The 14,592-nt window shown below is 45.2% G+C and overlaps 2 protein-coding genes across 5 annotated transcripts in view; both read left to right on the forward strand.

Annotated features, from left to right (window-relative positions):
* Nucleotides 1–2,651, forward strand: part of plekhg2 (pleckstrin homology domain containing, family G (with RhoGef domain) member 2) — a 67,016-nt gene extending 64,365 nt beyond the window's left edge. For both annotated transcript variants that reach the window (XM_024804892.2, XM_024804896.2), the window contains 3 exons: nt 21–119; nt 1,393–1,494; nt 2,480–2,651. In XM_024804892.2, the coding sequence (XP_024660660.2) occupies nt 21–119; nt 1,393–1,494; nt 2,480–2,583 (305 nt within the window). In that variant the 3' untranslated portion in view covers nt 2,584–2,651. The remainder of the gene's footprint in view (nt 1–20; nt 120–1,392; nt 1,495–2,479) is intronic.
* An 876-nt stretch (nt 2,652–3,527) lies between these two features.
* Nucleotides 3,528–14,592, forward strand: part of LOC143412374 (uncharacterized) — a 29,208-nt gene continuing 18,143 nt past the window's right edge. For 2 of the 3 annotated variants that reach the window (XM_076873508.1, XM_076873507.1), the window contains exons 1-6: nt 3,528–3,617; nt 4,148–4,294; nt 6,889–7,020; nt 7,566–9,342; nt 10,359–10,785; nt 11,135–11,866. In XM_076873508.1, the coding sequence (XP_076729623.1) occupies nt 3,612–3,617; nt 4,148–4,294; nt 6,889–7,020; nt 7,566–9,342; nt 10,359–10,785; nt 11,135–11,866 (3,221 nt within the window). In that variant the 5' untranslated portion in view covers nt 3,528–3,611. The remainder of the gene's footprint in view (nt 3,618–4,147; nt 4,295–6,888; nt 7,021–7,565; nt 9,343–10,358; nt 10,786–11,134; nt 11,867–14,592) is intronic. The other variant, XM_076873509.1, reaches the window with a different exon arrangement.

Here is a 14,592-nt window from a genome sequence, read left to right on the forward strand (position 1 = left end):
CATCACTTCCTGTGTTTCAGCTCCTCAGTTCGAGCAGGACCACCTGAAGAAGTCATCTGCGTCTCCGCGGCTGGATGACATCCACGCCTATCACCGAGGCAGGCGTCAGTCAGGTCAGGGTCAGTCACCTCCTCCTTCTCGAGCTGCTCCTCATCTTCTTCTCCTGCTCACAGGTCATGACTGCGACTTGTTTGTAACACGTTTCCGAAAATGGGGAAAGCTGTGCATTAATCTAGCGTCTGTTTAAGTGGACGCACAGACTGGACATAAATAAAGGTTTTCTGAAGGATATGTGCTCATTCTGAGCTGAGCTTCAGTACACAACGCCGGACGTGTCTCCCGAACCTGCCTCATACGGCTCGGGCGTTTTTGGCTGCATGAAGTCAGCAGCAGATCTGGTCTGTACTCGGGTCAGTTTAGCCGGCGTGCTGGTTCGTGGAAAGCGAGCAGGGTGCAGGTTTGTCATCTGACCGAACAAAGAAAGAGTTCTCCGAGAAGCCTCAGAACCCGGAGGTGTGCGTCATCATTACTGGGACCTTCTCAGATGGCCTGGTTACCCCTGCCAGTGCGCTAATGGCCCCATCATGGATGCTAGCTTTGAACTGATAGCAGCCTCCGTCTGAGTGGTGGAGGTCGAGCTTCACGTGTGACTGCAGAGGTGACGGCGGTCCCTGCTTACGGTGACGTGTTCCTGAACCCACGCAGCGATCTCCAGCACACAGTCAGCTCCGAGAGCCTGGCGGCCACGGCCCCCCTGAGCGATTGCACAACAACTGTGCTAAAGTTTGACCCCCACCCCACGGCATTACTAAATCTAAGAATCTGAAAAACACGCTTATCAGAATCAGAAAGGGTTTTATTGCCAAATGTTGAGCAGGTTTACAACATTAGGAAATTGCTGCGGTACTTACCCATATGGAAAAGATATATATAAATCTTATAAAGTTTGTATCTGTCTTGTTTGAAACTTGTATGAAAAGCATACAAGAGTGAAAACAGATATAAGATCCCTTATATTATATAATGAAACTTGTATGTTTTGGATACTTACGAAAACAATGTATGAAAGTAATGAGAAAGTGGCCACTTTCATGAGTAATCACATACAAGTTTTTACTATTTCTTTTCCATATGGGTAGTGCAAACATACTGTCAGATAACGCTTAAATAAACATAAAAATTAAAAGTTTTTTTCTGGTTTGTGTCTATTCCAAATGACAGACCCGATCACCTCGTCTTAACTGTTTGAGAAACCTTTTGATAATATTATCAACTTTTGTGCACCCAAAATGTAAGGCGGCTCACAGTCATGTAGTCTATCATACCAGGAACGGGACAGTTTGAATTTCAACCCTGACACGAGGGCCTCTTTCTGCTCTGTTTGTCCTGCAGAGCCTCCAGAGCTGCTCATGTACACGCCGGAGAAGTCCAGGAAGAACCTGCCTCTGCTGCTGGAGGGAAACCTGCCGTACCGACGCACCAGGAGGCAGTCAGGTACTCAGACAGGCTTCAGCCACAGCTCAGGCTCAGAGTCTCCACCCTTTATTCATATAAAACAGCAAACATCTGCTTTTTGATGCTCTAATCAAAGAGACACAACGAAGCAGCAGGGAAAGTGAAACTGACTTTATCCAAACGGTGACTCACAGCAGCCTGAAACACTGCAGCTCAGAGTCCTGCATCGTGGAAGCAGCTATGAGATTGTGCTTTTAATGAATAGAATAGAATAAAAAATATGGGTACAAAATATGGGTCTATTATGGGTATGTTGCAATGTACACAGTATGAAGGTATGTTATTAATATGTTATAACTATAAGTGTGTACAGGCTATGAACAGGATGTAAATATGAAAACTATACAGAAATATGAACTTTGCAAGTTATAAACAGTCGTAGAAGTATAGTTATTGTACAGAATGATTGTCTATACAGCATTTACAGTAGTGCAGTTAAGATAAGTGAGGGTGTAGATAGTTTCTACAGAGGCTATATAGAGTGCTGGTGGTTGTGAGTGGTGGTTCAGTCCATGTTATTATTGTGTGTTTGAGGGTACAGTTGTCCATTGTGTGTGTGTGTATGTTCAGTCCATGAGTTTAACGTGGGTCAGATGTCAGGAGGCAGAGTTCAGGAGTCTGACAGCTGTGGGGAAGAAGCTGTTCCGGTACCTGGTGGTCTTAGTCCGGAGGCTCCTGTAGCGCCTCCCAGAGGGCAGGAGGGTGAAGAGTCCTTGTGATGGGTGACTGGGGTCTTTGATGATTTTCCCAGCCCTTTTCAGACACCGCTTCCTGTAGATGTCATTTATGGCAGGAAGTCTGTGTGGGTGAAAGTATTTCAGTCAGTAAGATGAAGATTCCTGACATAACGAGGGTGAATGCAGGAAACTCAAAAACATGTTCTCTTTCTCGTTTCCACGAGACCATGTGTTGTGTAACAGCAAATATTATGTTGCAATAACCAGCCTCCCCTCCTCTGTTCCAGCTCCTGCCAAAGACATCGAAGCAGTGTTTCATCCCAACGGTGAGACGAGTCAGACTCTTATCCACATGATGAGGCCCGAACCCAAACATCACCCTGAGAGCTAAAATGAAACAAAGCAATCAGAAATGAACTGTGTCCGATTTCTCTGCAGGTTGAAAAAGCCGTCGCTGATAAGATTGTTGTTTTAGTTCATCGGGTTTTAAAGCTGCCACAGCTCCAGGGTCACGTGGAGGTGGAGAAGCAAAGAAAGCTCCCACAGAGATTCCTCCGCTGCAAACGACGGCGCTTAGACCTGGTTAATGTTTTCTGGCAAAACGATGGACTTTCTTCCGTCTTTCATCCACACTCGTTTTACTTCAAAACTAAATAATTAAGAGAAATCCACAAACAATATTGGTGAATAATCCCTCTGCTTTCCAGAAAACGGGAGTTTTCCAGTCATTTTCAGGTGGATTGCTCCCTGTTTGTGCGTTTGTTACAAACCCCGGTTTAGTGCCACAGTGATGTATGAATTGTGGGTAATCGTTTGAGCGGAGCTGGCAGAGATGCTCAGAAAGAATCCGTGAGCTCATCGGGAACCAGTCTCCCAGTCCGAGTGTGCGGACTTTGGTTCTGGGCCTGGATCTCAGTAACTAACAACAGCTGTTCACCACAACTTGTTTTTCACAACTTGTGAATAGAAATGGTGCAGTTCCACAGCCAGGGGGAGCTGTTGCTCCTGGAGTGACATTTACCTGCTGAAGCGCAGAAATCTGAAAGATGAGCTCTGAAACATCACGTCTGTTTCTGAATGGGAAAGCTGAAAGCTGCAAAGCTGAGGGGTTGCCACAGTGGGACATGTTTGAACTTGGAAATGTGTTTGCTCCGATATGCATGTCGTTGACTGCGAGAAGCAAATTAGACCGACTCATGTTTCCTGCAGCTCTCGGGGTGTGGGTTTGGCTCGGGCCTGCCTGGCTCAAGCATTGTTCAAACATGAAACTTGTGGTTATGTAGTTTCAGATGCCAAGTTGCTAAGTGCCTGAAAACAATAATAATACTTTGATAACACCGTTCTCTTTGCTCTCATCCATCACGGCATCTGTCACCCGTCTCGCCCCACCGCTTCGCTCCACCCGGGAATCTCGCAGCTATGAAGGTGAGACCGCGTTCAGATTTCTGGCAAATGTGCAGCTCAGCTATTAAACGCTTCATTAACCATCAAAGATCCTCTGGTCCAACATCTCAACTACATCGTTTTTCACAATCAGCGTATAAACATGTATATTTATATATATATATATATTTAAAGATTTCTTGTGATAATAGTTATTATTTATTTTTATAATCTGTACAGTTATATTTTCATGAGGTCTAGCTGGCCCAGATTATTATTATCGCTTCATAAATTTGTTGGGTGCTGAGCATGTCGGGGAGGGAATGGGAGGAAACTTAAACATGAACATTCACATTTATGTCAATATATGTATTACATAATACATATATGCATTATATATGTATATATGTATTATGTATATTTATGTCCATTTAGACGTATGTCTGTAGTTTGAGGGAGATTTCAGTGATTTCAGTTTGGAGCGCTGAACAGTGATGAGTGTGAGTTTGCACTGCTGGTTTTATGGTGTTTATGCTGGACTGTAAATCTAAAGAAAACTGTTACTGTAACAGCAGGCGGGCAGTGAAAGCGAGCTGTGCCACGCAGACAGCCTGGGCTCAGCAGGCAGCAGCAGCACGTTGGCCTCCTCCGTCATAGAGGTGGAGTCCGAGCGAGGCGGCGCCAGTTTGAAGCCTCAGCTACGACCGAACAAGGAGGAGGTAACTTTAGCTTGTGCTAGCACTCGTCAGCACTGCAGCCTCAGAGGATGTATCTGCGTTAGTGCTGACCTGATGTCAGGATGGATGGATGGATGGATGGATGGATGAGTGAGTAGATGGATGGATGGATGGATGAGTGAGTAGATGGATGGATGGATGGATGGATGGATGGATGGATGAGTAGACGGATGGATGGATGGATGGATGGATGAGTAGACGGATGGATGGATGGATGGATGAGTGAGTAGACGGATGGATGGATGGATGGATGAGTGAGTAGACGGATGGATGGATGGATGGATGAGTGAGTAGACGGATGGATGGATGGATGGATGGATGGATGGATGAGTGAGTAGACGGATGGATGGATGGATGGATGGATGGATGGATGAGTGAGTGGACGGATGGATGGATGGATGGATGGATGGATGGATGGATGGATGAGTGAGTGGACGGATGGATGGATGGATGGATGGATGAGTGAGTGAGTAGACGGATGGATGGATGGATGGATGGATGAGTGAGTAGACGGATGGATGGATGGATGAATGAGTAGATGGATGGATGGATGGATGGATGGATGAGTGAGTAGACGGATGGATGAGTGAGTAGACGGATGGATGGATGAGTGAGTAGACGGATGGATGGATGAGTGAGTGAGTAGATGGATGGATGAGTGAGTGAGTAGATGGATGGATGGATGGATGGATGGATGAGTGAGTAGACGAATGGATGGATGGATGGATGAATGAGTAGACGGATGGATGGATGGATGGATGAATGAGTAGACGGATGGATGGATGGATGGATGGATGGATGGATGGATGGATGAATGAGTAGACGGATGGATGGATGAATGAGTAGACGGATGGATGGATGAATGAGTAGACGGACGGATGGATGGATGGATGGATGAATGAGTAGACGGATGGATGGATGGATGAGTGAGTAGACGGATGGATGGATGGATGGATGGATGAGTGAGTAGACGGATGGATGGATGGATGGATGAATGAGTGAGTAGACGGATGGATGGATGGATGGATGAATGAGTGAGTAGACGGATGGATGGATGGATGGATGAGTGAGTAGACGGATGGATGGATGGATGGATGGATGGATGGATGAGTGAGTAGACGGATGGATGGATGGATGGATGGATGGATGGATGAGTGAGTAGACGGATGGATGGATGGATGGATGGATGGATGGATGAGTGAGTAGACGGATGGATGGATGGATGGATGGATGGATGGATGAGTGAGTAGACGGATGGATGGATGGATGGATGGATGGATGAGTGAGTAGACGGATGGATGGATGGATGGATGGATGGATGGATGGATGAGTGAGTAGACGGATGGATGGATGGATGGATGGATGAGTGAGTAGACGGATGGATGGATGGATGAGTGAGTAGACGGATGGATGGATGGATGGATGGATGAGTGAGTAGACGGATGGATGGATGGATGGATGGATGAGTGAGTGAGTAGACGGATGGATGGATGGATGGATGAATGAGTGAGTAGACGGATGGATGGATGGATGGATGAATGAGTGAGTAGACGGATGGATGGATGGATGGATGAGTGAGTAGACGGATGGATGGATGGATGGATGGATGAGTGAGTAGACGGATGGATGGATGGATGGATGAGTGAGTAGACGGATGGATGGATGGATGGATGGATGGATGGATGAGTGAGTAGACGGATGGATGGATGGATGGATGAGTGAGTAGACGGATGGATGGATGGATGGATGAGTGAGTAGACGGATGGATGGATGGATGGATGGATGGATGGATGGATGGATGGATGGATGGATGGATGAGTGAGTAGACGGATGGATGGATGGATGGATGGATGGATGGATGGATGGATGGATGAGTGAGTAGATGGATGGATGGATGGATGGATGGATGAGTGAGTGAGTAGACGGATGGATGGATGGATGGATGGATGGATGGATGAGTGAGTGAGTAGACGGATGGATGGATGGATGGATGGATGGATGAGTGAGTGAGTAGACGGATGGATGGATGGATGGATGGATGGATGGATGGATGAGTGAGTGAGTAGACGGATGGATGGATGGATGAGTGAGTGAGTAGACGGATGGATGGATGGATGAGTGAGTGAGTAGACGGATGGATGGATGGATGGATGAGTGAGTGAGTAGACGGATGGATGGATGAGTGAGTGAGTAGACGGATGGATGGATGGATGAGTGAGTAGACGGATGGATGGATGGATGGATGGATGGATGGATGGATGGATGGATGGATGGATGGATGAGTGAGTAGACAGATGGATGGATGGATGAGTGAGTAGATGGATGGATGGATGGATGAGTGAGTAGACGGATGGATGGATGGATGGATGGATGAGTGAGTAGACAGATGGATGGATGGAAACTTACATCGGCTCAGGAGCCCTGAGCTGAGCCAATTCCCACTGCAATCCCACTACAGTAATATAATAAAATGTATTTAATCAAACTTGTGCACAGATAGTAGGTTTGAAAACAGGACTGTATCAAACACTCATAGCATCCTTTTAATGGTGTCTTTTCATTTTTGTTTAAATGAGGAGAAGGAGGAGGAAGAGGAGCTGACCCCCTTCAGTCCTCCTCCCACTCTGTCCATCACAGAGGAGATCCTGGAGTTCATCAACCAGAGTAGAGCCAGAGAGGGGCTCGCCGCCATCCACACTCACATGACGGTTAGAAAACAGAACACCCACCATAACTTGACATGTGGTCAACCACGTTTGAGGACACGAGTCTGAGTCAGCCTCAAGTGGACTATATTTTTCTTTCTAGCCATACTTGTTTAGATTCATGAAACTGTCACACCATGTTGCGATGTCATTGATTATTCACTGATTTACTGAAGACCAACCTTTGTGAAACCTCACGTATAAAGAGGTCAAATCCTGGGTTTTGACATCTGAACATTGTGGCTTAAAATCTTATCACATGACAAACTGCATGTTTATCAGGAAAGAGCCTTAAGATAGACCATCCATTACCAAAGACCTCAAGCAAACAACTCCTTTACTACACATGTTCTTGTTCAAGGTTTTATTAATTTAACAAAACAAACCAAATTCAGGCAGATATTTGAACAAATTCCAGTGATTTCCCTCTTTTTCTTTAAACTATTCACTAAACTGTTAAGTGGGTGTCCATATCCCACCAGCTACATTAGCACATGCTAGGATTCATATGACTGTAAGTTTCTTCTTACTTTTTTTCCCCGGTACAGATCAAGGATGAGCCCAAAGAGCCTCTATCCAACCAGACCAACTTCACCTGCCCGCTGCCCCCAGTCACCTCCAGCCAAGAACAAACACACACAATGCCACAGGAACAGGAAAGAGCAGAGATTGAGGATGACATCGTCCAAAGTCAGACTGGAGAAAATGAGACAACAGAAAGTGAAATCCAAGAAATTCAAGTTGCAGAAAGTCAGGTGGAAAAGGGAGAAGTGGTGCTTGGAGAAGTACAAGAAAATGATAAAGAGAAGACGAAAACGAGTGAAAACGAGGATAGACACAAGATCGTTCCACCCCAAACACTAGACCTTCATCGATTCGTCTCAGAAGAGGAGGAAAGCAAAAACAAAGTCATACCGATAGAAGAAGAAGAGTCCACAACTTCCTCCTCAAATCTAGGAGCCCCTAACCAGCCCAACAAGAGATATCACCCGCCTACAAGAGGTTCCCACCTCACCAAGAGAGATAAGAAGATCATTGAAAAGATAAGAAGTTACTATGAGGCAGCAGCTGAGGCTGAAGAGGGCGAGGAAGAGGATGAAGAGCTTGCTGAAGAAGTAGGGTCAAAAAGGAGAAACAGTTTCTCACAAATTCCCTCTGGCTTGGTAAAGGAGACCATGTCACGCTTTGATGTCGGTGGTCACCAAGGGGAGTCAGAAAGTGGACTGTCCAAGTTCGAAGAACCAGAAAGAGATACTGATAGGGAGCACCTTTCTTCCTCTGGTCCAGTTTCTTCCCCATTTCCAGTACTAGCAGATGCAAAGAGTGATGGACAGGCTGATAAACCAATGAGCTCTTTGGATTTTCGAGAAGAGGACCGAGTCAAGTCTTCATCCTCTGCTGCGAGTAACGACGAAGAGACTCCAAATCCGGTAAATTTGCAATCAAACCAAAGCAGGCCTATTGGAGAAGAAACAAAGATTCAGGATCAAAATGAGAATGTTTGCAAAGGATCGTTGGTGGAAAGACGGGAGGAGAAGGTGGAAGGAGAGTCCAGAGATCAAACAACCATGCCTGGTGCTGGAAACCAAGCTATTACAAATGGGCATGAAGCTAACCCACCAGGCTCAACAGAGGCTAATGGAAGCCATGAAGAAACCTCTACACCTGTGAATACGTGCGAAAAACCTGAGACAAAAACCCAGAACATCTGGACTAGAACCAGAAGCAGAGACCAAGCAAAGGCCATTGGGAACCTCGAGGACCTTCCCAGTCAGATAAAAGTGGGTCGATGGTCTCGCCACTCCAGGATTGTCACTGCTAACCGAGCCCTGTTCGAGACCATGGGATCGGATGTGGCTGGTATCGGGTTATTCGAGGCGAACCCCGTGGTAGACCCTGTGCTGATAGAAAACTCAGAGCGTATTCTAAGCAAGGTCCAAACACTGGCTCGAATGTACAGCGCCAAAGCCAGCACCATGAAGGTCCCCCTGCATCAAAAACGCTCCAATAGTGGACGGAACCAATCGGTGGTTTCTGCTAGTCTGTCTGGACCCGCAAGCCCGAGCCAAAGTAGAAGTCAGATACAGGCTGAAGCTCAAGTTACAGCTGAGCACCAAAAACAATATGAAACAGAAACCGGTCAGTCAGAGTCGAGATGTGCAACCCAAACTTACTCCATGGTCAAAGTTCAAACCCAAAACGTAACACAAAGGCGGCAATGTCAGATTCAAGCTGAAGACCAGAACCAGACTCAAACCATGAGCTGGAAGACCAAAGAGATCCAGGAAGAGAGGACAGTAAAGACAGCAGAGAGCCTCACACCAGGTAAGCTGCCTTTTCTAAGACTTCCTCTAAGATGCTGTGACTTTGGGTTCTTTAAAGAGAGTCCAGGACCAAATTATTGTGTTAACATAAGATAAGATCTCTCTTTTTTGTCAGTGCTCATCCCACGTCGGCATTATGCACAACACAAACAACACAACACGGTAACTTAATAAATACAAAAAATGAAAAAATAAAAAGAATGAGTGTGTGTGTAACACTCTATCCACGGTCTCAGAGGAAGTCTCTGATCCAGCTGCAGGTGGTAGAAGGAAGTCCGATATCCAGCAGTTTCACTATTAGTCTGTCTGTGGATTATCAAATTAAAAGCAGCGCTAAAGTCAAGAAAGAGCAGCCTGGCGTAACGGCCCTGTTGTTCCAGGTGAGAGATGGTGGTGTGCTGAACTCCCTGCCATACCTGTCCTGAGTTGTTGTTGCTGAAGTGGTCTTAAATCCTCCTCTTGTACGCTGCCTTCTCTGTTGCCTCTTTTCAGCTCAGATCTGGCTGCACTGTACTGCGTACCATCACCGGATCTGAAAGCGGCGTCACGTTGCTTCAGCAGGACCTGGGCCTCTTTAGTCATCCAGGGTTTCTGGTTGCAATACACCCGGAGACGTTTGTCCACAGTGACACTGTTGGTACAGAAGTTAATATATGAGAGCACTGATGCTGTGTGCTCTTCGAGGTCCTGGTGTTCAAACACCGTCCAGTCCTGCAGCTGATGTGATGCACCTTCTGGCCAGGTTTTCTTTGTGGCTGGGGGGCTCTCCTCCTAACGTGTATGCAGGGATCAGCAGTATTGAACTGTGGTCTAACAAACCTCGATGTGGTAGATGTTGCTGTAGGCTTTATCCAGTGTGTTTTGCTGCAGCCAAGTCTCTGTGAGCAGTGTAATGCTGCTGTCCCATACACACCTGTTGATTCGTCTGTTTTGTTGGACAGGAAAATACTTGGAAGCAGTGGCTTAATTGTTTGTTTCATGTTTGGTTCATACTCTATATTTCATTGTTTTTCCCAGATGTCCAGGAGGCTGCGATGGAGCCAGTTGAACCTCAGTCGTTTGGTCATGTGTTTGTCAAAGAACAGATGACCACCCAGCAGACGAATGGAATTAGCCTCTCCAGGCCGAGAGACTTCATCTCTGCTTTGAGCAGAGAAAGAGACTCTGGTGTAGGCTGTACTCTGAGTGAAACTTCCCAGACCTCCACCACACCTCAAGAAAATCCAGCCCCTTTGTTAAGCAACCAATCATCCAGTCTGACCCAGGTGAACAGCTATGAGCACAGGTACACCTCACCTGGAGCATCCTCATCTTCTACAACAACCATTCAGCATCTCAGGACACAAGCTGGAGACTGGAGCTCCAGTTTGTGCTGCCCTGCCAGTAACAAGGACCCCTCCAGGGATGACCCCCTGAATGAGAACAGGGATGTGCATCCAGATGTGTGAGTACTTTACTAATTAAGTAAAAATGAAAGGACTATAACAATAAAGGATTGAGTACAAAAAATGAGTTGAGTTGATGATAAATTATGGTTAATCATATACATACATGAATAAACATTAGTCAGTACCATGGTAAATGACCAAATGTTTATAAATGATGGAAGGCAGAAGGAGTGAAGCTCAGATCCGACAGAAACCACAAGCGTGACATGAAATGGTCTTTCTAGCATTTTATAGGCTCACCACGGTGCACATTGAAATGAGTGAGATTAGCTAAATTTGGTTTGCAGTTCAGAGCAGCAGCAGCAGATTCATTCCCACTACTTTTCTCCTTGTGGTTGCCTGCAGGCCGGAGCAGCAGAGTGGTCAGCACCATGCTTATTCAGCCAGAGAGTCTGGAGAAATCATCACCCAACCCGCTCCCTCGGAGCCACCTCTGTGTGCTGAGCACTGCAGAAAAGTGACCAAAGATGGAGATAACCAAGACAAAGACAAGCAGGACGCAGCAGCTGAACAATGTATACAAGCTAGAGTAGAACACAGCTTCACAGATAACAAGGATACGCTGAGCAAAGACGTGAATGTTTACGCAGCGCCTGAATTCAGTGTTTGCACAGGAAATGCAAATGCAGACGCGTCTTCAGGAAAGTGCAACAGCTCTGCAAGACCTCACCCAGGGCCGAGCAGAGAGCAGAGAGAAACAGAGGAGGGCAGCACTGTGCTGCGAAACCAGCGTCCGCAGAAGACATCAGCAGAGGAACTCTCCAGCGATGAGGGTTCAGCAGGGCGCTTTGGTGAATGGAGACCCTTAGGAGAGCTTCCTGCTCAGCCTTCCCAGAGTCTTCCCTTACTCACAGCCTCTGGCTCTTCACACGCAAGCTGCCACGCACTCACAGAAACCCCAGGGCATCACAGTTTAAGAGAAAATGAACCACGTCCATCAAATCCCGCTCAGCTGCAGTCTGAAGACCATCTCCCAACATTCACCAGCCAAAGGCCGCTCGACCTGCTGACGACGCTGGGCGGACGGGCTTCATCTGATCCCCCGAATGTCAATAGCATGCCTGAAGGTGACCACAGGTGTGTATGGACCTGATAACTGACAAGCAAAAGTGCAGAAAACCCAGAATCTGTGCAAGCTCACACTGCTCTGACAGCTCCCAAAGGTTGTGACTGGCAGTTAGTCAAGAGCTGAATTAAGGCCCAGTATGAGATAAGAAGGGTATTTCTGAAGTGTGAATCATGCACAGTTAAATAACTAAAAGCATGCAGCAGGAAATGAGCAGAATAACTGCACTTTAGAGATTTCGTGAGCAATTGGAAGAGTTTTTACAAAGTAATAATGATAATCTGATGAAGGTGGCCAATAAGGGGAACCTGGTCTGTGTGTATGAACTCGAACCCCTAATAAACCAGCAAGCCCAGCCCATGCTTTTCAGTTTAACATATTTTGATCTGCTTCTTTTTTCTTCTTTTATATAAGAAATGAAATGTGGCTGTATTAACACGAAGGTGAAGTTCAAGCCAGGACACATGTTTTCATTAAAGCGTATGCCTCGAGGTTCTCTTGCTCTTGTAATCTTTGGCACTTTATTTCAAGCCAGACTAAATTTTATCTGGCTTCTGATCAGTAGAAGAATTTGCCTTCAGCCACATAATTTACCTTTGTTTGTCACATTACAACTTTCTGTTACCACTAAAACGTTTTATACAGTACTTTGTACAGTTCTAAAGAACTTGAAAGTCAATGTTTAGTATGATCAGAGATGGGCAGTAACGTGTAATCCGATTACTTTTTTCAAGTAACGAGTAAAGTAAGGGATTACTATTGCAAAAACGGTAATTAGATTACTGTTACTTTCCCGTAGGAACGCTGCGTTACTGCGTTACTAAAACCGTGATTTTTTGTGAGAATGTCTCATGACAGTGACGTAAGCGAGTGACAACAGCTGTGTGCAGATCAACAGTGGATAATATATCGATTGTGGGAGAGAGTATGAGCGTGCAGCGTTTAAAGTGTGGAAGTACTGACCTTACTTTGAGTTTGATTCCATAAAAAGTGACAAAAACATTAGTGTCCGCTGTGCGTGGGAAGAAAACTTCTTTTTACAGCGAAAAAACCCCTAAACTTCCAAACAAGCACCGAGTAGCTACGACGTAATGGGAAACTCACAGAGAAACTCGCGGATTCTTCCACTGACCGCGGCACACCTGCACCAGGGTAACCCTCCGCCTACCCCACTCCTGCTTTACAGGTGAAAATAGAGCAACAGGACCGCTGAGTCTTTGACTTTATTTATTTTCTGCTGTGTTTTACTTGCATCTATTTGAAAGACTGAGTGTAAACACAAAAACTATTTTATTTTATGTGCTGGAATGTGCAGGAAATAGGTTTAAATGTTAAACTAATTTCTTCCAGTCAGAGAATGTTGCAGATAATTAAATGTTTTGCTTGATGCATAAAGTTAAAAGATTAAAACTAATAAAACAAGTTTTAAAAAGAGGCTTTTCCATTTGATTACATTTTGTATGATGGATTATGTAGAAAAAGTAGAATTGGGCTGAAAGATCTATCACTTTATCACCTCTTCAGGTTGTAAATCGTGTTTTTAAAAAGTAACTAAGTAACTAAGTAACTAAGTAATTAATTACTTTTGAAAATAAGTAATCAGTAAAGTAACTGGATTACTTTTTTGGAGAAGTAATCAATAATTAGTTACTGATTACTTTTTCAAGTAACTTGACCAACACTGAGTATGACCACCTTAATTCTCCGTGTTTCTTAAGGAATCTTCAGGAATACTTCTCTGGGCTTCTTGAAGGACGTTCAAAGCTCCTCTTTGGATGTTTCTGCCTTTTTGCTGATCTCTGTCAGGATGATCTCTCACTGCTTCAGTGATTTTGAGGTCTGGGCTCTTCTTTTTCAAATTTCACATATGGATCCATCGCTCCATCAGACCTGATTTTCAGTCCAGTTCTTGTGTCGTTTTCATGCCTCAGCCTTTGCACCACGTTTCTCTTCATTATCAACGGCCTTCTGGCAGACGTCCTTCCACTGAGAGCGTTTCTGACGAAGTTTCGGTGAAGGATGAAAATTTCTTCCTCTTTCTTATGGACGTCGTTTCAGACACTGTAGATCAAACCTATTCTTTTGTCCTTCACTTGTCCATTTTCCTCTGATTTTTAAGAACACGCTGCACGCCATGCTGAAATACTCTCAGCTAACAGCTGATCAGTTTGTACTGATCAATAGTATTTCATATCAAACTATCTTTATTGTTATTTTTGACATTTTTCATGGATTCATCTCAGGAAATGGGAACAAATGATGTGTTTCTGTGACTGGCTGCTGGCAACAAGGAGCCTAAAGATGCAATTAAAACTGCTTCTTTTCTAAGTTGTCTCTTATATGTAGAGACAACACTGGGTCATCGCTTTTTATGCTTGGTCAAAGTTCAGTGGCTTAACAAGGGGGAAAAAAATTCGTCTGGCAGAAGTAAGATCGTACCAGTCAAAATAGGAGGGAAAAAATCTAGATTTTAAGGAAAGAAACTCTCCCTAAATTGTGGTCAGTCAGAATAGTTTAACTCTCTTAAACTGTAGCTAAAGCCGCAGTGAAAGTAGAACATTGACATTATAGAGTACTGATAAGAAAGTTAGCTGACGGGGATCCGTCCGGCCCAGGAGCCGCTGCCAGTCGCCTCTGAGGCCTTTCCCAAACCAGAGCTTCAGTTCACGCTCACATCATCTGCCATTATTTACCAGAAACGCTGTCAAACCTAAATGAGGATGTGGTCCCAACTAGT

Source organism: Maylandia zebra, linkage group LG14, assembly GCF_041146795.1.
Source record: "Maylandia zebra isolate NMK-2024a linkage group LG14, Mzebra_GT3a, whole genome shotgun sequence".
NCBI lineage: Eukaryota > Metazoa > Chordata > Actinopteri > Cichliformes > Cichlidae > Maylandia > Maylandia zebra.